Source organism: Leptonychotes weddellii, chromosome 2 (assembly GCF_054177405.1).
Source record: "Leptonychotes weddellii isolate Sample4059 chromosome 2, ASM5417740v2, whole genome shotgun sequence".
In the NCBI taxonomy this organism is placed as follows: domain Eukaryota; kingdom Metazoa; phylum Chordata; class Mammalia; order Carnivora; family Phocidae; genus Leptonychotes; species Leptonychotes weddellii.
In genome coordinates, this window is record NC_138370.1 from 81672724 (window position 1) to 81692525 (window position 19802).

General features: G+C 41.1%; 1 protein-coding gene across 9 annotated transcripts in view; it reads right to left on the minus strand.

Annotated features, from left to right (window-relative positions):
* JADE1 (jade family PHD finger 1) overlaps positions 1–19802 on the minus strand; it is a 281646-nt gene that overhangs the window by 177152 nt on the left and 84692 nt on the right. For 4 of the 9 annotated variants that reach the window (XM_081811881.1, XM_081811880.1, XM_081811885.1 and 1 more), the window contains one exon: positions 9484–9553. The exons of 3 other annotated variants lie outside the window; for them this stretch is intronic. In XM_081811881.1, coding sequence (XP_081668007.1) covers positions 9484–9553 — 70 coding nt within the window. Of the gene's footprint in view, positions 1–9471; positions 9554–19802 lie in introns of those variants that run through there. 2 more of the 9 variants (XM_081811887.1, XM_081811891.1) reach the window with 2 other exon arrangements.

Genomic DNA, 19802 nt, shown 5'->3' on the forward strand with positions numbered 1-19802 from the left:
ACCTTGGTCCAGCACTTTGTAGTAGAAACCAGCAAGGATCCAGAGGAGAGATAACTCTTGGGTGTGAGGCCTTCTCTCCCCACCTCTATGCACCCATGCAACATTTTAGGAAGGAATAACGAGAGGGAGAGAAACAAGTTCAAAAAGTGGTATGGTAGGTGGAATAATGACCCCCTAGAGATGTCCAAGTCCTAATCCCTGGATCCTATGAAAACTTACTTTACATGGCAAGAGGGAATTAAGACTGTGGATGGAATTAAGGTTGCTAATCAATTGATCTTAAAGTAGGGAGATTATCCTGCGTTATCTGGACAGACTCCGTGTGATCAGAGTCCTTAAATGTGGAAGAGGCAGAAGAGTCAGATCAGAGGAAAGAGATGGAAGAAGAACTCCACCAGCTGTTGCTAGCTTTGAAGATGGAAGAATAGGGCCATAATCCAAGGAATACAGGCAGCCTGTAGAAACTGGAAAGTGCAAGGAAAGGGATTCTCCCCTGGAGCTTCTAGAAAGGAAGCAGCCCTGCCGACACCTTGAGACCCATTTTGGACCGGTGAGCTTTAAAACTGTAGGATAATAAATTCATGTTGTTTTAAATTGCTAAATTTGTGTTCATTTTTTTTTTTTATAGCAGCAACAGAAAACTAATACAAGTGGTAAATTGTAAGTGATTGAATAATTGTTCAAAATAAAGCTATCTAAAACTGAAAGAGACTGAGGTGGCTTTAAATGTCAATTTTAAGATTTTTTTTTTCCCCCATATCACCCAGTTTGGGAAAGGCTGGAGAAGTAAGATTAGATCATTTATGGAAAACAAAAACGCTACCGCTTGGTTTTTCACACTCCTGAATATAATGAGTTAAATTTGAAACCTTGTGGCACCTTTGTTCTGAGGCTTGATCTTTGGTTAAAACCACCTGCCCTTGGAAGAGTCACACATTAAACTTTTCAGAATGATTGAGTTTATCTGATTGCTTCTGAAAACAGGAGTTGGGTGAGGGGAGGTTGGAAGAAAGAGAGGCAGGGCTTGAGCACCTAGATTCCTTGGCGGGGAGAAGGGGGGAGGAGGACAGGTTGGTTCTGACTCACAGGCAGACACCCCCTGAACACACTGCCGTCCTTGAGCAGAGAGCTGTTATCAGTCCCATTCCACATTGCTCTTTACGAACAGTCTCAGAGGTGCCATAAACTCTGCATCATGTGGCACTGAGTGCATGGAGGAGTTCATTATGCCCAACGGCGAGACCAATCGCTTCACGTTACTTAGGGCTTTCACATTTTCACTGCTTCTTTCTGCTGCATTTTAGATACCTGTGGTTTCGGTTCGATAACTGGAGTCCCACATTTCATCACTGATCTTCGACCAGTGCTTTTTGAATCTAAAGTTATTTTCAATTTTTAAAATAAACTTTTCTGTCACCATCATCAATTAGTATTCATTACTCTTGAAATGACTGTTAATATGATGTTAGGCAAAAGAGTCAGTAGTAATGAGATACCACAGTCTACGCATGCCCCACACCACTGTAACAATCACCGGTGGTTTATCATTGCAAAAACACACAAATATGTGAGGTACTTTAAGCGCAGCTACACAGGTAGCTTGGATGCTCTGGCATTCCCTCTTAATTTAGCAGCAGCTCTTGTTTGGAACCGGGAGTGGGGAAGAAAGCAGCATCAGAGGAGGGAGGGCGAAGAGAGGCTAGTGACTGCTCAAGTCACTGAGGGGCAGGGTAAGATCAGACCAAATGGGGTTAAAGACACTCTAAACCTTGGGGTGCCTGGGTGGCTCAGTTGGTTAAGCGACTGCCTTCGGCTCAGGTCATGATCCCGTAGTCCCGGTATCAAGTCCCACGTAGGGCTCCCTGCTTAGCAGGGAGTCTGCTTCTCCCTCTGACCCTACCCCCTCTTGGGCACTCTCTCTCTCTCCCAAATAAATAAATAAAATCTTAAAAAAAAAAAAAAAGCCACTCCAAACCTCTGTGATTCTTAGAGGTTACTTACTCTCTCTGTAACCTCTATGTCCATTAAAAAAAAAAAGACAGCTGTGGAAATAATAGTGCCTGCATCTTAGGGTCAATGTGATGATTAACTTAATTCATACAAAACACTTAATTCTGGGTAGAAAGTAAAGGCTGGATGAATACTAGTCCGTTCTCATACAGACGTCAAAAGTTGAGACATCAACACTTTTGCTAGATCACAAATATTTTTCTCATTTGTTGTTCATTTTTACTACACATCAAGATAAATGTTTATCTCACTTTGCTCCCTTCCCCATGTGAGGTTGGTGTCAGTGCCCTACAAACCTGGAGCCCCTGGAAACATCTGAGAGGACTGATGCTGTTTCCAGGTTCCCTTATCAGGCCTCCATTTCTGTTTCCCAGTCCCTGCCTTTCCCCATGTGGTTCCAATATCAAAATATTTAGTCCATCTGTCCCAGAAGGGTTTGGTCTTTCTCTTCATTTGTGCTTCTTGAAATAATACGCTCCTGAGGCACAGACTGTTCCTTCATCACTAAAAAAGGTCAAGCATTTATTAGTCTGTGTATAAACATGACAACAAAGGAGCCCTTGTAAAAATGGAATGTTCAGCTTGGATAGAACACAGAGGAGTTCCTCTTGAATCTGGCAAATTCCCTTGGATTTCATCTCCTTTAAATACACCATGTTAATGTCACTGTTTCTTTCTGGATTCTGGAGCTTTACTTATAAATCCTCATGCACCCTTTGAGGTGCAAGTTTCTTCATTTACACGGCCTGTAAGTGCACTTTTTTTTCAATTCAAACACATTGTTTCTCCAGATAAACCAATCCTCATGCTATGAATATAAGGTGGACTCTCCTGTGTGTCACACTACTGCTTAGCACAAAAAGGGGAAAAAACTTTTCTTTGTTCACCACCAGCCATTTCATACAGATGTTATTCCCAACCTTTTCGGTAGCAACTCATGGAAGACCAACCTCTGATTCATTTTCCTCTTTAGATGTCCTCTTCACATGATAGTAACCCAACACAGAGCTTTCTCTCTCTCTACCTTCTAGGTTTTCCTGTCCATCATGGCAGCCAACCACCATCGACATTAACCTGTTCCCTTTCTTGAACTGTAATCCTTTCAGACAATATATATTATCTCTTTGTAAAACACAGCTTCTGATTCAGTTATACACATAATCTGGGTTTTAAAATGTTTTCAAATTTCCATATTGTCTCTTTATAAGCTGTTGTTGGCGCTGTTCTTTACAGAAAATTCTCTTGCTTTCCTTATCCAAGGATTGAAGGAAGAGATGGATTCCATGAGGCATTTTCTAAGCCAGTCAGTCTCAGGTAAATCCTATCCTGGAAAATGGTGATCATGTTCCATGTCCCTTTAAAACTAGTAGAGTAAAAACATCCACCTCTTATTGGAGAGCCCAGATTTTATGTTTCTAGTGAGGATTACAGGAATATAAGGCTTATTAAAACCGGTTTGATCAATCTGCTTTCCTCTTCTGCTAAACTTGTCTCTCAATAGGAGAACATTCTACATGAACAATAGAGTTGTTAATCTCCTTCAGCCCCCTTCTCCCCCAATCCTTCTCTCCCCCTGTAGCTCTCCTTTCCCCTTGTCCTCTTTTTCTCTCCCCTTTTTCTTCTTAACTTGACTTGCATTTTTGTCCAGGGCTGGCCAGGGAAGCAATGAGACTTGGAAAAGAATCTACAACATACTGGGTCACTAAATACTTGTTTTACTGCTATGAATTTCTCTGGTGTATGGCAGGAAATCACGTGATTGCACTTTTTCAACTTAATGTCAACTTGTATTATTTTGTAACTACATAAGTGAATGTCAGCCCTGAAATTTAGGGGCCTACTCTTCTCACAGGAAGTACAAAGTATATTTCATTCAAGTAAATGAAACAAACATCTGCTTTCATGGGCTGGCCCCAACTTACTTCTCTAGTTTCTTCTTCTACCATACTCCCCACTTCCCTAACACACACACACACACACACACCTTTTAGCACATCATATCATTCCCTTTCCTTGAAGCTTGAAGCTTAGAACAATTTCGTACTTTACCTGTTGTTTTTTTTTTTAAGGATTTTATTTATTTATTTGTAAGAGAGAGAGAGAGCACAAGCAGGTGGGAGCAACAGGCAGAGGGAGAAGCAGGCTCCCTGCCGAGCAAGGAGCCTGATGTGGGACTCGATCCTGGGACTCTGGATTCATGACCTGAGCCGAAGGCAGACACTTAACCAATTGAACCACCCAGGCATCCCAACTTTACCTGATTTTAGAATACTATCCTTCTTATTATCACATTTTTATTGAAAAAATTTCTACTTGTTTTTTAAGGCCCAGCTTGCTGCTGCAGCTTCTGGAAGTCCTCACTCAGTATCATTCTATCTCTCCTCCTTACACTCACAGTGTTTTACTTCTTAAATGTCACCCCTGCTTTGCCTTTGTTTGCCATTTTTTGTTTGCTTGTCCTCCTCCTCCCTTACAATGCAAGTTCCTTCATGGTAGGAAATGTCTGTATACTCCAATCTAGCATAATGACTGCCATAATATAAGCACTAGAATGTTTAATGTCTTAGTTTACTGTTGGTTAAGCTCTGGGAGAATCATTTTCTCAAATTCCAGGCATGGGAGACAGAGAGTCTCTACCAACCAAGATACAGGATGCACAGTAGGAGCTTAAAGTGAATGTGTATCCTGACATAGATATCTGGCAGTCATTGAATCCATAGGTCTGGAACTGAGCAGAGATCAAGACTAGATATAACGAGTTGGAAGTTACCAATGTAGAGGTGAGAATTAAAACCATAGGAGTGGGTGAGAGCACTGAAGAAGAGGGCATTGAGCAAGAGGATGGAGGATAAATCCTGAGAAAAGACAACATGTAAGGGTGAATTATGGACAGGCTCCAGCAGCAGACTCTGGGAAGGAATGGTTTCAGAAATAGGTAAAGAACAAGGGGGTGAGGTCACAAAAGCTAAGAAAGGAGTCAAATTCAAGAAGGAAGGTGTGGTGACTGGGATCAAATGCTAGAGAACTAGGGCAACAATTAGAGAGGAGTGCAAAGTCAAGATAGGGTTTTTAAAGGAAGGAAGTGAAAATTTCTTTTGGAAATTTCTTATTTTCATGGATGAAACATGTAGTTGATAATTAAAACCTAACAGGTCTAGGAGTATGGGAACCAACCTCTCATTAAGACAATTACAGGCCTCATCAAGTTTCACCAAGAAACCATATTCCAATCTAAATTTTCTTGTTCCTATAAAAGGGATTATAGGACAGAAACTTCTGTCCACACCCTGTGACTACATTAGAGTAACTGAGGAACTCTAAGCCATGTGCCCTTCCTAGATGGTGAAACCCTATCTTGTTGTGGGTCACTGTGGAAGGGTTCTCAAGAAAAACCTTTGGGGGCATGAAGAAAACTATCCATCACCAAGACCCTAAGGAGTAACAGAAGAGGAGCACTTAAAAGCAAAACATGACTTGGGTGCCTGGGTGGCTCAGTTGGTTAAGCGTCTGCCTTCAGCTCAGGTTATGATCCCGTAGTCCCGGGATCAAGCCCTTTGTCTGGCTCCCTGCTCAGCGGGGAGCCTGCTTCTCCTTCTCCCTCTACCTGCCACTCGCCCTGCTTGTGCTCTCTGTCAAATAAATAAATAAAATCTTAAAAAAAAAAAAAAAAGCAAAACATGCCTTGAGATAAGTATTCTGATTGATTACTATGATGATAATTGTTATCACAATTTAATTTATATTAATGTGTATTTATCTCATTTATATTAAAAGAAAATATGGCCTTCCTTCTGAAATAGATTAAATTAATATCAACACAGAAACAGTAACATTTTTTTCCTCATTTTATTTTTGGGGAGGAGACCCATCTGTCTATTCTTTCACTCATTCTTCCATCCACCTACCCATCCGTCTGTCCATCTGTCTGTCTGTCCATGCAAATAATTTTTAAGGCCCTTTTATTTACCTGGCTTAATGCAAGTTCAGGAGACTACAAAAAATAGGACCAGATGCCAGACCTCAACATAGTCACCATCTACTATATAGGAATTTGATCTAAAATATCATTAAAATTAGACCAGGAATCAGAATATATATCATTCTAATAGAATAATACCCAAACCTATGCGTTAGGCAGCATCTCTGTACTTCTTCAGGATCCTAATGCTCCCTGACATTATTGTTATCGCTGATAAATGTCAAAGGGGAGAGTGATATTTTTGGAGCTGATTTTTTTTACAGTCTTATAAAAATAGATTATAAACACACACACATATGCCATAGAAAGAACTTAGGCTACTATATTTATACAGGGACAAGCATTAGCATATTTTTAAAGTTCACAGTTACATTCCTATTGTCAATTATAATCATCTGTTGGCTTGAACTCCTTATTTTATGGTAACTAACAAAATCTAGTGGTATGATGTAATCTGCTTAAATTTCACAAGAGCATGAGACTTTTATAGTCAAAGAGTTTCTGAGGGAGACTGTGATTCAATATTTTCGTGCAACCATCTTCATAAAGGCATAGTGCTTACTTACACCAACAAGTAATTATCCCTAATAACACAAAGCTATAATTAAACTCAAGTTCATGAATATTTCACTTTTTAGGTAGTTTTGCCCTGTTCGTGACATTAGTCCAAGTCACTATTTAGTTATAATTTATAATAGGCATATGCTTTGGGGCAAGACCTTATATAGTAAGGCAAAGCACAAACGAGTCAAAGTTACCTGTGTTGTCATGCTACTCTGCCGTAGGCCCTTTGCTCCTCTTCGAAGGTTGTGAGTGCCTCCAGTGTTGGAGAAGGCACTAAGGTTAATCCGGATTGCTACTCAGACAAGTGAAAGATGCTTTCATAAAAGCCTCTGGAGAAACTTAAGGTTTTTCTATTCTTGGAGAGCCTACCCTCATATAAAGCCCCTTGCTTGACCTGTTGATAGCTGGAGTATCATACAACATACTATGCTTTATTTAGTTCAAGGAGACTCTTGTAGGCAGTGTCAAAACAGGAGGTACAAGGGCTCCAGAGCTTTCATTATTCATCACAAATTGCAGCCTGATGGGTAAAGACCAGGACTGGTGGGATACTGAAGTCACAAACTTCATTTTCCTACTTCACTCGAACAGCATAAATTAGCTCTGCTGCTATAACAAACACCCCTCAAATCCCAGTTACAACCACAAAGGCTTTTTTTTCTGGGATCTGTAATAAAAAAGACATGTGCATTAAATTAGCCTCATGTCTTCTTCATTCCAGATCCAGGCTGAAAGAGCCTTTGCCATTTTTGGATGTGGCATTCTTAAGGCAAAGAGAAAAATAGCAAGAGAGCTGCTGGAAACATACAATAGTCCTGTCTTGGTTCAGGCTGCTATGACAAAAATACCATAGAGTAGGTGGCTTCAGATTTCCCAGTTCTAGAGGCTGGGAAGTCCAAGACCGAGGTACCAACAGATTCAGTGTCTGGTGAGGGTCTGCTTCCTGGCCTACAGACAGCCGTGTTCTCATTGTATCCTCACATGGCTGAGAGAGTTCATCTCTCTCACGTCTCCTCTTATAAGGGCACTAATCCCTCTCGTGAGGGCTCCACCCTCATGAGGTGATTGCCTCCTAAAGACCCCACCTTCAAATATCATCACAGTGAGGGTTAGGGTTTCAACATGAACGTTTTGGGTGGAAACACATTCAGCTCACAGTAGGCTCTTAGAACTTCTGCTCAGATGAGGCACAGTGAAGGTTACCCACATACCGTCGGCTGAAGTACTCACACGCCCAAGCCAAACATCACAGGTGCAGAAATTGTGGACTCCCCGCCCCCAGGAGGCACCACAGGTTGTGTAATCCTCTGTCAGAAAGGTTGAGTTGCTGGGAATGAAAACACAGTCTACCACAACCGTGTTTCCTGCTGCAGCCCCCAACGAATTCTCCAGACTATTCTTTCAGCCCCCTTCTCTTCCTGCCAGCTCAAGTAGGATACTGTGGAGTTGCGTGGAGGAAGACTGCACAAGAAGTGAGGCGACAACAGCTGTTGCTTCTACTCTTCCCTGTTTTGTTCTCAGCAGCCTCTGAGTGCAGAAGGCTGAGTGGGCTGGAGAGAACTGCAGATAAGAGGGAAGACAAATGAGGGAATGGAGACCTCTCTCGTTAACCCAAGGGGTCACTGGGGTAGGGCCCAGGGCAAGAGACAGAGTGACCTTTATGTGTATCGCTAGTGGGCTGTACCTGAGAGAGTGTAATGAAGCCCACTCCTCAAAGCCATCATCCTCTTCAATTAATATTTACTGAGCACCCACTGAGACACTGGCCCTGTCCTCAGAACTGCAAACTCTTCTTGGGCTGGGAAAAGCTCTGACTAATTTGTACATTAAAAAGCACACAGACAGAGGAAACCCACCGTTTCTCCCCTTCCCAGGCCCCCTGGGAGAGAACCTCTTCTCTTCTTCATTCATGTGCGGAATCCCAATTAAACATAGTAAACAAAGGAAACTTCTTACATTGTAATTTTCCTCCCTCTCCCCTTGCTTTATTTGCAGTGTGGATTTATTGCTCAAGAATTGCCTCCGGGCACCTGGGTGGCTCAGTTGGTTAAGCGACTGCCTTCGGCTCAGGTCATGATCCTGGAGTTCCGGGATCGAGTCCCGCATCGGGCTCCCTGCTCGGCAGGGAGTCTGCTTCTCCCTCTGACCCTCCCCCGTCTCATGTACTCGCTCTCTCTCTCAAATAAATAAATAAAATCTTAAAAAAAAAAAAAAAAAAGAATTGCCTCCTTTAAGCATCATCCCCTACTAACCAGAGAGATAAAAGCCATAAAGGGAAGGGAACTCCTTCCGTTCTCTTTGCCAGTTGTGAGGCAGAGCAGCATCTTTACAGGGGGAGCTGACATCTGTTGACTGAGTCTGCCCGTCCTGCACCAGGGCTGTGCTCATGCTCGGAATGCAAACTGCAGCCACCAGAGACACAGCCCGGATGGAGAACCGCGAAAGCCCACAGCAAATCTGCTTGGGCACTAGAAAAGAACTTGTGTGGTTTTAAAGCAGATGTATGTTCTTAATGTGGTTGGCTTGGAAAGCAATAAAATGCAGGGATTTTTTTTCCCCCTTAGCCTATCACAACCGTTAGAGTAAATACTGTAACTTAAGACAGGGCAATTCTATCACAATTCCATGTAATGTTTAGTCCCTATAACAGGATGAAACTTAAATTAGCATCACAGATAGAAGGCATTTCATTTTCTCACGTATGGTACAATATTAGGGGCAAACAACATATGTCTCCATGGTTATAAACAAAGGTGTCATGTTTGCAAAACAGATCCTATATGTAGAACATCTATAAATGGGATAAAATATGGGGTTTTCTTGGGTTGAAATAGTGTTAAATATTTCAGTCCACATGATTTTTATAATAAACGTCTCTCCTTCTCTGTGAATATCAATAAGCCTTGTGTTTGCATTACCTTTCTCCATACCTGAGTTTTGGGCTCTGTTCTTCCTCTGGGACCTTGAGACATCAACTACTCTGAGCTTCCATTTCTTCACCTGTAAAATGAGGATGTTGTTGAGCTAGATCAAGGTTTCTCTAGGTTCTCTTCTGAGGAACATCGTTTCTGAGGAAATTAATAGAGGTAACATTTTTGGGGGCACTTGGGTGGCTCAGTCAGTTAAGCGACTGCCTTCAGCTCAGGTCATGATCCCAGAGTCCCGGGATCGAGCCCCACATCGGGCTCCCTGCTCAGTGGGGAGTCTGCTTTTCCCTCTCCCACTCTCCCTGCTCATGCTCTCTCTCTCTCTCAAATAAATAAATAAAATCTTTTTAAAAATAGGGGTAACATTTTTTAAAGGAGTTTCCATGGTCAAATAAGTTTAAAAACTGTGACATTAAACAAAATCAAACACATTTCCTTACTCAGAACTTTGGTATACTAACAGTATTCGTTGTGATTCAGCAAAAGGAAGACAGAGCACATACATTGTTTCCCTCATTTTTTTAACCAGAAAACTTTTTCTTTTAGATCATTTTTCAGAACCAGTCTAAATATTAGACTTTAAAGAACTTCAACTTACGATATTCTATGATTCTATTGCCTATTTATTCTGCCCAACTTCCCAATTTCTCTCACCTATTTCAGGAAAAGAACTACCTGGACTCTGATTCTTTCATAAGGTGAAAGTCAGTTTATTCTTCATCCTTTTTCCCCTGCAATTTATTTATTTGGGAAATTTCAAACCCACAAAAAAGGTGAAAGAATTGTAGAGTAAGTATATACTCTTCACTTAGATTTGACAGTTGTTAACATTGTGTTCCAATTTCTCTCTCTCTCCACACACACACACAAACACACTTTATGTACTATATATATACTTTTACCACTGAACCATTTGAAAATAAATTGCAGACATAATGACAATTTATCTTTACATTCAAGATATATCTCCTAAGACAAGAACATTCTCTTACATAACCTCAGAATCATTTCTACACATAAGAAATTTAATTCTAATTAATATCATCTAATGTATACTCTGTATTTAAATTTCCTTAATTGACCCCAAAATGTTTTTTATAAATTTTTTCAAAATCCAAGATCCATTCACACATTGAATTTGGTTATGTCTTCTTGGCTTCTTTGATCTAGAACCATCTCTCTAACTTGTTCCTTTTTCACAAAATTAACTTTTTTTTGAAAAGTCCATGTCATTTATTTTGTAGAATGTGGAACATCTTAAATTTGTGTGATCGTTTCCTCATAATTAGATTCAGTTTAAATATTTTTGACAAAAGATTAATAGGTACTAATGTTATATACTTCAAACTGCCCCACATCAAGAGACATATAATATCACTGTCCCATTATTGGTGGTGCTTTGAGGAATAGTGGTGCTTGGTTAAGATATTATTTGCTGTATTTCTCTATGGTAAGGTATCCTTTCCCCTTGGTAATTAAGTGATCTGGTAGTTGATAGTTTGAATAACTTCTTTCCCAACAATCCTTCACCCAAAGGTATTAGCATTTATTGATGATCCTTGCCTGGATCAAACATTACACTAATATTGCAAAATAGTGGTTTTTTTTTTTTTTTTCTATCATCCCTTCTACTTTATTAGCTGCCATTCTTCTTTTTTTTTTTTTAAAGGATCTAACTTTAAAGATTTTATTTATTTATTTGACAGAGAGAGACACAGCAAGAGAGGGAACGCAAGCAGAGGGAGTGGGAGAGGGAGAAGCAGGCTTCCCGCGGAGCAGGGAGCCCAATGCGGGGCTCGATCCCAGGATCCCGGGATCATGACCTGCGCCGAAGGCAGACGCTTAACGACTGAGCCACCCAGGCGCCCCTAGCTGCCATTCTTCTATAAAGAAAATCTTCCCTTTCTCTCTCTCACCGAATATCATGATGTATAGATTCTTTTTTCATTCAATGTTTTATAAGCTCTTATTGTAATTCATTCTTTTCACATTCATTCAGAGATTACTCTGTGCCAGATACTAAAGGGAGATTAACCTAATCTTAGTCTCCTTTACTTTTCCCCATGGTACTTAAGGAAACTATCAGTGGCACATGGACAATTAATCTAGATTCTTGAACTGGCGACCACTTTGCTACAAAGTTTTGTCAGGAGGGAGAAAGAATTGAAGATGAGGATAAGAGTGGAGTGAGATCTCCAGATTGTGATTATTATTTCGCTTTTGTAAACTCTGGGCCGGCTACTGTGGTTCCTGCAATCACCAATGGCCATCCGAATCATCATCCAAGAAATAAAAATCAATTCCCATCTCTGTGGAGCTACACTGGATCTCCCTCAGAAGACAGGCAATTCAAACACCAAGAACTCGGCGCCAATACTTGGGCTCAGGATCCACGGAAAGACAATAAATTCTGTTTCTGAGTGCAAAATAGGTCATTTAACTAGGACCCACGTCATTAGGAATATCGGGGGAAATATGTCCATGTCTTTAACATAGAACAGGTTCTTAAGCAAATATCATGGTACCAAAGGGCCTGGGCAACACAGGAGCTCCAGAGCACTTCCCTGGACAAACACAGGCCACAGGGCTCACACAGAAAGCATCTTCTCCTCTCTGGAAGGATCTGAATGACGGATTCCTAATAATTAATCACCAAATAAATAAAAAACAGCCTTTGGTGTAGCCTGCTTTCAGTGGAAGGATAAAGGACCCTCTGTTCCTGGGAAAGAATAGACTGACCCACCTTGGTCAGATTTTCCAGTGGAAGGAGTGCTGTGAATGTTATGCAAGGGGAGACCTTTTGCAGTACAAGCCTGGATGCCCTAGGGCCCTGCTGACTGACAGAGGTCAGAAACATATCCAAAGCATGTACAATCTTTTGGATTTGATTTTATTTCTTTTAGGGGAGGGTCCCTACTCCCTGTGGAACCCAAGAACAGCTTCTCCAGCCCTAGAAGTCTGTGTTCCTAATGGGGAGGGGTAGGCAGAAACTGGCGTTTTGCCAGGGAATCAATAGCTGGGGGGCGATGGTAATACCTGGAATCTTTGTTACCTCAAAGTTTACAAAACTTTAGCATCTGAGGCCATGGGGGAGGATTCTCCCAGCTGTCAGAATACCTCCAAAGGGATAGGGGCAGAAAAAGCCCAGGTTTTAGGAGCCACAAAACTAGAGTTCAAATGCCATCGCTAAAATGTACAAGGCATAAAGAAAGCCTATGCAACTTAGTTAATACCAGTTCTCTCATCTGTAAAATAAAAAATACCTCAGAGATCTGTTGTGAAAATCATATTAAATAAGGGAAAGCACATGTGTCACTTTATTAGTTAGGATTCCTTTCATTCCAGGTAACAGAAACCAACCTGAGCTAGTTTAAGAGAAAAAGTGAGAGAGAGAGAGAGACCAGAGAATTAATTATAAGGTAATGATATTCCATTCATTATTCTTTTTTTTCAGATATTATTTATTTATTTGAGAGAGAAAGGGAGGGAGAAGCAGACTCCCAGCTGAGCAGGGAGCCCAATGAGGGACTCGACCCTGGGACTCCAGAACCATGACCTGAGCCGAAGGCTTAGTCACTTAAGTCACTTAACCAACTGAGCCACCCAGGTGCCCTCCATTCATTATTCTTAAAGTCAAGACTTTAGCTAAGCCTTATAAGGAGGTTAGAACCAAGACATAAAAAGTCATCATCAGGAGTGATTGTAGCTTCTCTTTGTGTATCTGTCTTTTCTCTTCTAAGCCAACAGAGCTGACACAGTGTGACTGCCCATAGCTTTTGAGTTCTACACATCCTTTTCTAAGACACCAACTCAGAGGGAATGGGAATCCCATAATCCCAATTACGAAATCTCACAATGAGTCTGATTCCTTACCTTATAACAGGAGTTCATTGTGCATGAGTGTATGGCAGCTGGAGACAGTGGGAGGGAGCAGTAGTGTTGGATAGCGTAAACATGGCTGAAGAAGCTCACCTGTGGTGAGTGGTGTGGCTGAGGGGATCCTTATGGGCTGGGTAGATGTTCTAAAATGTTTTCTACAGGAGCGCCTGGATGGCTCAGATGGTTAAGCATCTGCCTTCGGCTCAGGTCATGACCCCAGGGGCCTGGGATTGAGCCCCGTGTCAGGCTCCCTGCTCAGTGCAGAACCTGCTTCTCCCTTTCCCTCTGCCATTCCCCCTGCTAGTGCTCTCTGGCTCTCTCTCTGTGTCAAATAAGTAAAATCTTAAAATAAATAATTAAATAAATACATAAATAAATAAATAATAAAATGTTTTCAACAGATACTTACCTCAATATCTGCCACATAATGAGGGTATTAATTTTTTTCCCCTTCCTTTATACTAGATATGATGATCTAAGAGAAGAGTTTGGAATAATTGCTCCGATTATTCTGGGGCTTTTTGATTACTGAAATGGAAATCATAGGGTCAACATAGTAGCTGGCAATAAGAACAGCACTGGGATAAATAAGGCAAGCTGCGTACTTTTTAGACCTTCCTTGTTCTTCCTGAATTTGGCTTCTAGCTGTGTTCTCTGAAATGTATCTGCCCACCCTTGGAAAATTCCTTGTTTCTGGTGATAATGATGTCAGGAACAATCCTTCTATGGGGAAAAGTGTTCTGTATGGAAGCAGGTGGGTTAGGAGGTAATGGTTGGGGTTAATGGTTGAAGAATCTACTAAGAACAGAATTGCTACAGAAACATTGCTGGCCTTTTCCTACTGCTGCAGACCATATTCCCAAGTGTAGCACCCATGGACAAAGCCAATACTCCTTTCTTCCTTCCTTCCTTTCTTTCATAGAATAAATGTTTACTGAGCTGAGCATTGTGCTTTTGACAGACATACAAAAAAAAAAAACCATTCAAGATGTTTTACATGTTCACATTTTTCTCCTGGGAAAGCAGAGGGTCCAGGCTGGGATTTCAGAAAGGAGGGCTAGGCACTAGAGTAGAGAAGACGTCCCCTAATTATAGGATGCTAGGTCAAAGTGGCACTGGGTAAGGGCAGTCCAGGAATTGAGTAATGCCAAAGCACTCAGACCAAGAGAGTAAATGGAGAGCATGGATCTGGACCAAAAAGCGTCAACAAAGATGAGCATGCCAGGCAGAGCCAGCATGCTGAGGAAGAGCCTGATAGAGGCTATAAACAACCCAAGGCAAGAACCTCTCATGGGAAGCCCACAGGCTGTGGCCTGGGAGGGACCTCTGAAGGTACCCAGGACTTTTGGGCCTACGGGGAAAAAAAGAGTTCTGAAGGAAGAAATGTTTTCCACACCAAATACCTTTCTTAATTGTTTGTTTGTTTTTAAAGATTTTATTTATTTATATGCCAGAGAGAGAGAGCACACAAACTGGGGGAGCAGCAGATAGGAGGGAGAAGCAGGCTTCCCGTTGAGCAGGGTCCAACACAGGACCCGATCCCAGGACCCTGGGATCATGACCTGAGCTGAAGGCAAGACGCTTAACCTACTGAGCCACCAGGCATCCCTGTTTGTTAATTTTTAAAAGATTTTATTTTTAAGTAATCTCTACACCCAACATGAGGCTTGAACTTACAACCCCAAGATTAAGAGTGGCATGCTCTACCAACTAAGAGAGCCAGGTTCCCCCTTTTCTTAATAGTTTAGATCAGAGTATAAAAACTCTCCTCACTAATCCTATTTCCTGCCCATTCCTGAACACAACTTTGTGTCTTTCATTACAATTTTGCAGAATTGTAATGAAAGAAACAGATTTCTATAAATTCACTACTGAGACTGAAGTATACTTTCAGGAGCTTAGACCAAACATACGCTCTTTCCTTAAGAAACAACAATGCACATGTAGTCACTTAAGCACTTCTTTTTTTAAAGCATTTCTTTACATCACCATTGAAAACAAATTATGTCTGGGTGGTAAAATATATTAGATGAGTTTCAGGGTTTTCCTAGATTATCCTAGATTTGAGGTACCATTTTATCTTCTTCTATTGTCATTGTCTCTACTATATTTCTCAACCAATTGAAAACTCCTAAATCAGTGGGAATATTTAATGAGTAATGAGAATCACTTGAGTGGCAAGTCTTATTTGACTAAATAGCCCAGCCATGTCTTTGCTACTGATATAAATGCTTTCATATTATATTTACATCATTACATCCATTGTAAAAAAAAAAAAAAGTATTTCAAAAGTGTAAAAATAATGTGTCAGGAAGGTAACCCTGGGATGTTATAAATATCAAAAAACTCATAACTATAATGATAATATTGGAATTTATTTTCAAAGATAAAGGTTGAACTTATCAAGAGGACACAAGTGAGCAATGAAGACTTCTTTATTGAGTGCAGATAAATTTCAGATTTTCAATAATCTTGTTAAATACTCTGTAGTTCCTTATTCTTAAAGCCATTCCTTAGTTTTAAGACTGCTCATTGCTTTTATAGTTGCTTTTTGTTGCTTTTCCTTATCTGATCACCTCTACTAAAACACTAGTATGTTATCAGGTATCATATAGTCTCTTTTCTGTGCTTCCTCTTCTCTCTTCCGCCAATTCCTTTCCCATCTTCCTTCTCCCCAGAATCTCATAACATTCTAACTCTAAGAGTAGAACCAAGGAGATGAACAAGGAAAATAAAGTGCAAATAAGAAGAAGATATTTAGGGGCGCCTGGGTGGCTCAGTCTGTTAAGCATCTGCCTTCAGCTCAGGTCATGATCCCAGGATCCTGGGATCAAGCCCCGCATGGGGCTCCCTGCTCAGCGGGGAACCTGCTTCTCCCTCTCCTTCTGGTGCTCCCCCTGCTTGTGTTCTCTCACTATCTCTGTCAAATAAATAAATATTTTTTTTTAAAGGAGAAGAAGAAGATATTTAATAACATGAGACAGAGAAGTGTAGAACCCGTGTGCCACCTTTCTCTACCTAAACAAGTCTCACTCTTCCTTCAAGGCCATAGCATTAGTCTATGCAGACTTCATAACAAAGTATCAAAGACTCACATAACAGAAATTTATTTTCTTGCAATTCTGGAGGCTAGAAGTTTGAGGTCAAGGTATTGGCTGGGTTGGTTTCTTCTGAGGCCTCTCTTCTTGGCTTGTAGATGGCCATCTTCACCTTGTGTCTTCACATGGTCTTTCCTCTGTGCATGTTTGCATCCTAATATCCCCTCTTAGAAGGATCCCCAGTCATAGTGGATTACGGCCCAACCTAATGAGCTCATCTTAACTTAATTACTCCTTAAAGACTCTATTTGCAAATACAGTCACATTCAGAGGTACTAGGGGGTTAGAACTTCATCATATGGATTTGGGATGTCACAATTCAGCCCATAATAGCCACCATCATCTACCTTTACCAAGTACCATTTACCTGCCACACCAACCTACCTTGGGGTTGACTGTCCATACCCTTGGTGATTTCTGACATTATTTTAGCAGCTGGTTGAATGTAATTGGACACTTATGGACACAGTCTTCAGTAGTTTTTAGATGAAAGTAATTTCTTGCCCAACAAGACTCATGAGCACAGGTATAGTTTTTAATCCCTCTCAATACTTAGAACCCAGTCAGCACATTAGTAGATAGACTTACAATAAAACAAAACCAATCTCAAATGAATTGAAAGAGAAGCGTCAATCTTTTAGTTGCTGTGTTTGTACATTTTATCCCTTTGAGAAAAGCCCCTTAGAAGCAAGATTGGGCCCCCTCTGCAGAGAAGGCAAAGGAATTCATTTAGTTGGTCCAGTGAAAATTGAACTTGGACAATTATCAGAATCCTTTGTCTTTCTGATATGATTTTTAAGTATCGTGATGTGAGAATTTTATAAACGGGTCAATTCCAATACTTTCATATATTTGGCTGAAAAGATTTTCTTTATAAGAACTTAATTAACTTTGGATGATAATCATTAAAAGTTGTGGTAGTAACAGTGATCCCTCTTTTTGGAATGAATTTAAAACACTGTAGTACAGGGGCGCCTGGGTGGCTTAGTGGGTTAAGCATCTGCCTTCAGTTCAGGTCATGATCCCGGAGTCCTGGGATTGAGCCCCACATCAGGCTCCCTGCTCAGCAGGGAGTCTGCTTCTCCCTCTCCCTCTGCCTGCTGCGCTCACTCTCTCTCTCTCTCAAAGAAATAAATAAAATTTTAAAGAAAAAAAAAATACCAACACTGTAGTACAGATACTGAAAGCAAATCTTGAAAACAATTACCAGCAGAGATATCATCTACATTTTGTTTTGCACAGTTTGGTTTTTCCATTTATAGTGCTCTTCTTAACTTTACAAACATGGTGAGTAAATGTTTTTGCTGTGACCATGACCTTTAGGAAGTTATTTGGCTTATCACGTCTCCATAACTACATCAGGCTCTTTCAGAGCTCACTTTGCTCATGTCCGAGGGTGTGCCCCCCCAAAAGACTATCCAGTTATATCCCTCATTCATTTGAAAAATTCAGGCTCAAATAAGAGATGAAATTTATATTGTTTCCCAGACTCTTTGGGGATGTAAGTAAATATCTACTTTATTGAAAAAAAAATCACAATTCCTTAGCATAAGAAATAAAAGCCAGATTGAGAAAATCCAGAATAACCAAAATAATGATTTATGTTATCTTCCAAGATAGCTGTAAAGAGAAATTAACTCCCATTATCATGTAGATGGTGATAAAGAGGGAAATGGTAGGGAATGGAATGTCTGACTTAAAGCTTTCTGAAGTGTTCCTTCTTCAACAGCTGAAGGATAATAATAATGATGGTGGTGGTAATTCACAGAAGGAATTAGACATTTGCATAGTGTTCAGCCTGGGAGATGATACCCATTTAGAAAGAAGAGGATGTTATTAGGCAGGTAAGAGGCTATGCCCAGGAATGTTAATTGCATCTCATTGTGATGACCATTCATTACCACAGGCCAACTGCTTTACTTACATTACCTCATTGAATCCTCACAACTATGTACCTAATGAGGTGGGTACTGTTCTGACTGTTGTACGGATGAGGAAACTGGGGAGTTAGTGCTTATGTAACTTTCCTAAAGCCACAGAGCGTAAGGAGGGGAGAGAGGAGCACCAACATGTATGCTCCTAGAGACTGTCAGACCCAATTTACTGTATCAGATTAAAGGCATGAAATTTGGGTAGGAAAGATGTTTGCCAAAGGGATATGCCGGGGGCGGGGAGGGGGGTGTTATCCTCTATAAGGTGTTTCCCTAATCCAATTACTTCAAGCACTGTTCCTGTTCTCAGTTTCCGTCTTCTAAAATTTTTGGAAACCAACCTGCCAGAATGAGGGCTTCGCCCAAGAGTTTCCACACTGCATTAAATAATAAGGTCTCCAAACTGCCTAAAAGATGATTATTTATGTAGGAAATAATTATATTGTACTTTGGTATGAGAAAATTTCTTTCCTCAAAGCGTATAGGAATAACCACCATTTAATGGCTGACAACATTAGGTGGGGTGGTTTTTGCTTTCAAAAGACTGCAAAACACTTTCCCAGCACTTTCATTTCAGAAAATAATATTCCTTAAGATTTTATTTATTTATTTGACAGAGAGAGAGAGAGCACAAGCAGGGGGAGTGGCAGGCAGAGGGAGAAGCAGGCTCCCCACTGAGCAGGGAGCCCGATGTGGGACTCGATCCCAGGCCCCTGGGATCATGACCCGAGCCAAAGGCAGAAGCTCACCCAGGTGCCCCAGAAAATAATATTCCTACTCAAAATTCCTTTAGGCTTCTCCCTGCACCTGAGTCTTCTGCGACCCTGGCTTCCACAGCTGTCATCTGCAAGGTCTGCTCTGGTCTAGGGACGAGCACCTCACCTTGGCTGTCCCCACAGCCCGGCCACAGGAGTCGGGGGAGGAAGAACAAGCCCAGCTGCTATCATGGTGAAAAACTTCTAGTGAGGCACAAGCCTTCGCACACGTGGTTTCAAGAGAGATCTCAGCCAGCCCTAGCAGTCCCACTGGTTGTCAGAGCCTCTTGTTGATTCCCACCTTCAGCAAAAATCCTTTAGGGCAGCAAGTGCAGCAGGAAACCTGTCATTAACAACCACCAGAGTGTCACATCAGCGATTCTCAGGAGTGTCGGCTCCACTATTTAACTCAGCTCTTTACCTCATCCGGGAGAGCTTTGTCTGATTGTCAGAAAATAGAACATGTACATTTGTCTGTCCTAAACACACACGAGCTCTCTAGAGCACAAATAAACAAAATGAGCATGTAGATCGGTAAATGTGTTTGCATTATTTAACCAAACCAGATGAAGCATGTGAATAACCCTGCATATCAAGTACCGTCGAGTAACTCGCTTGTAATCTGTCTTGTACAATACGGCCTCTGCCACTCATTCCAC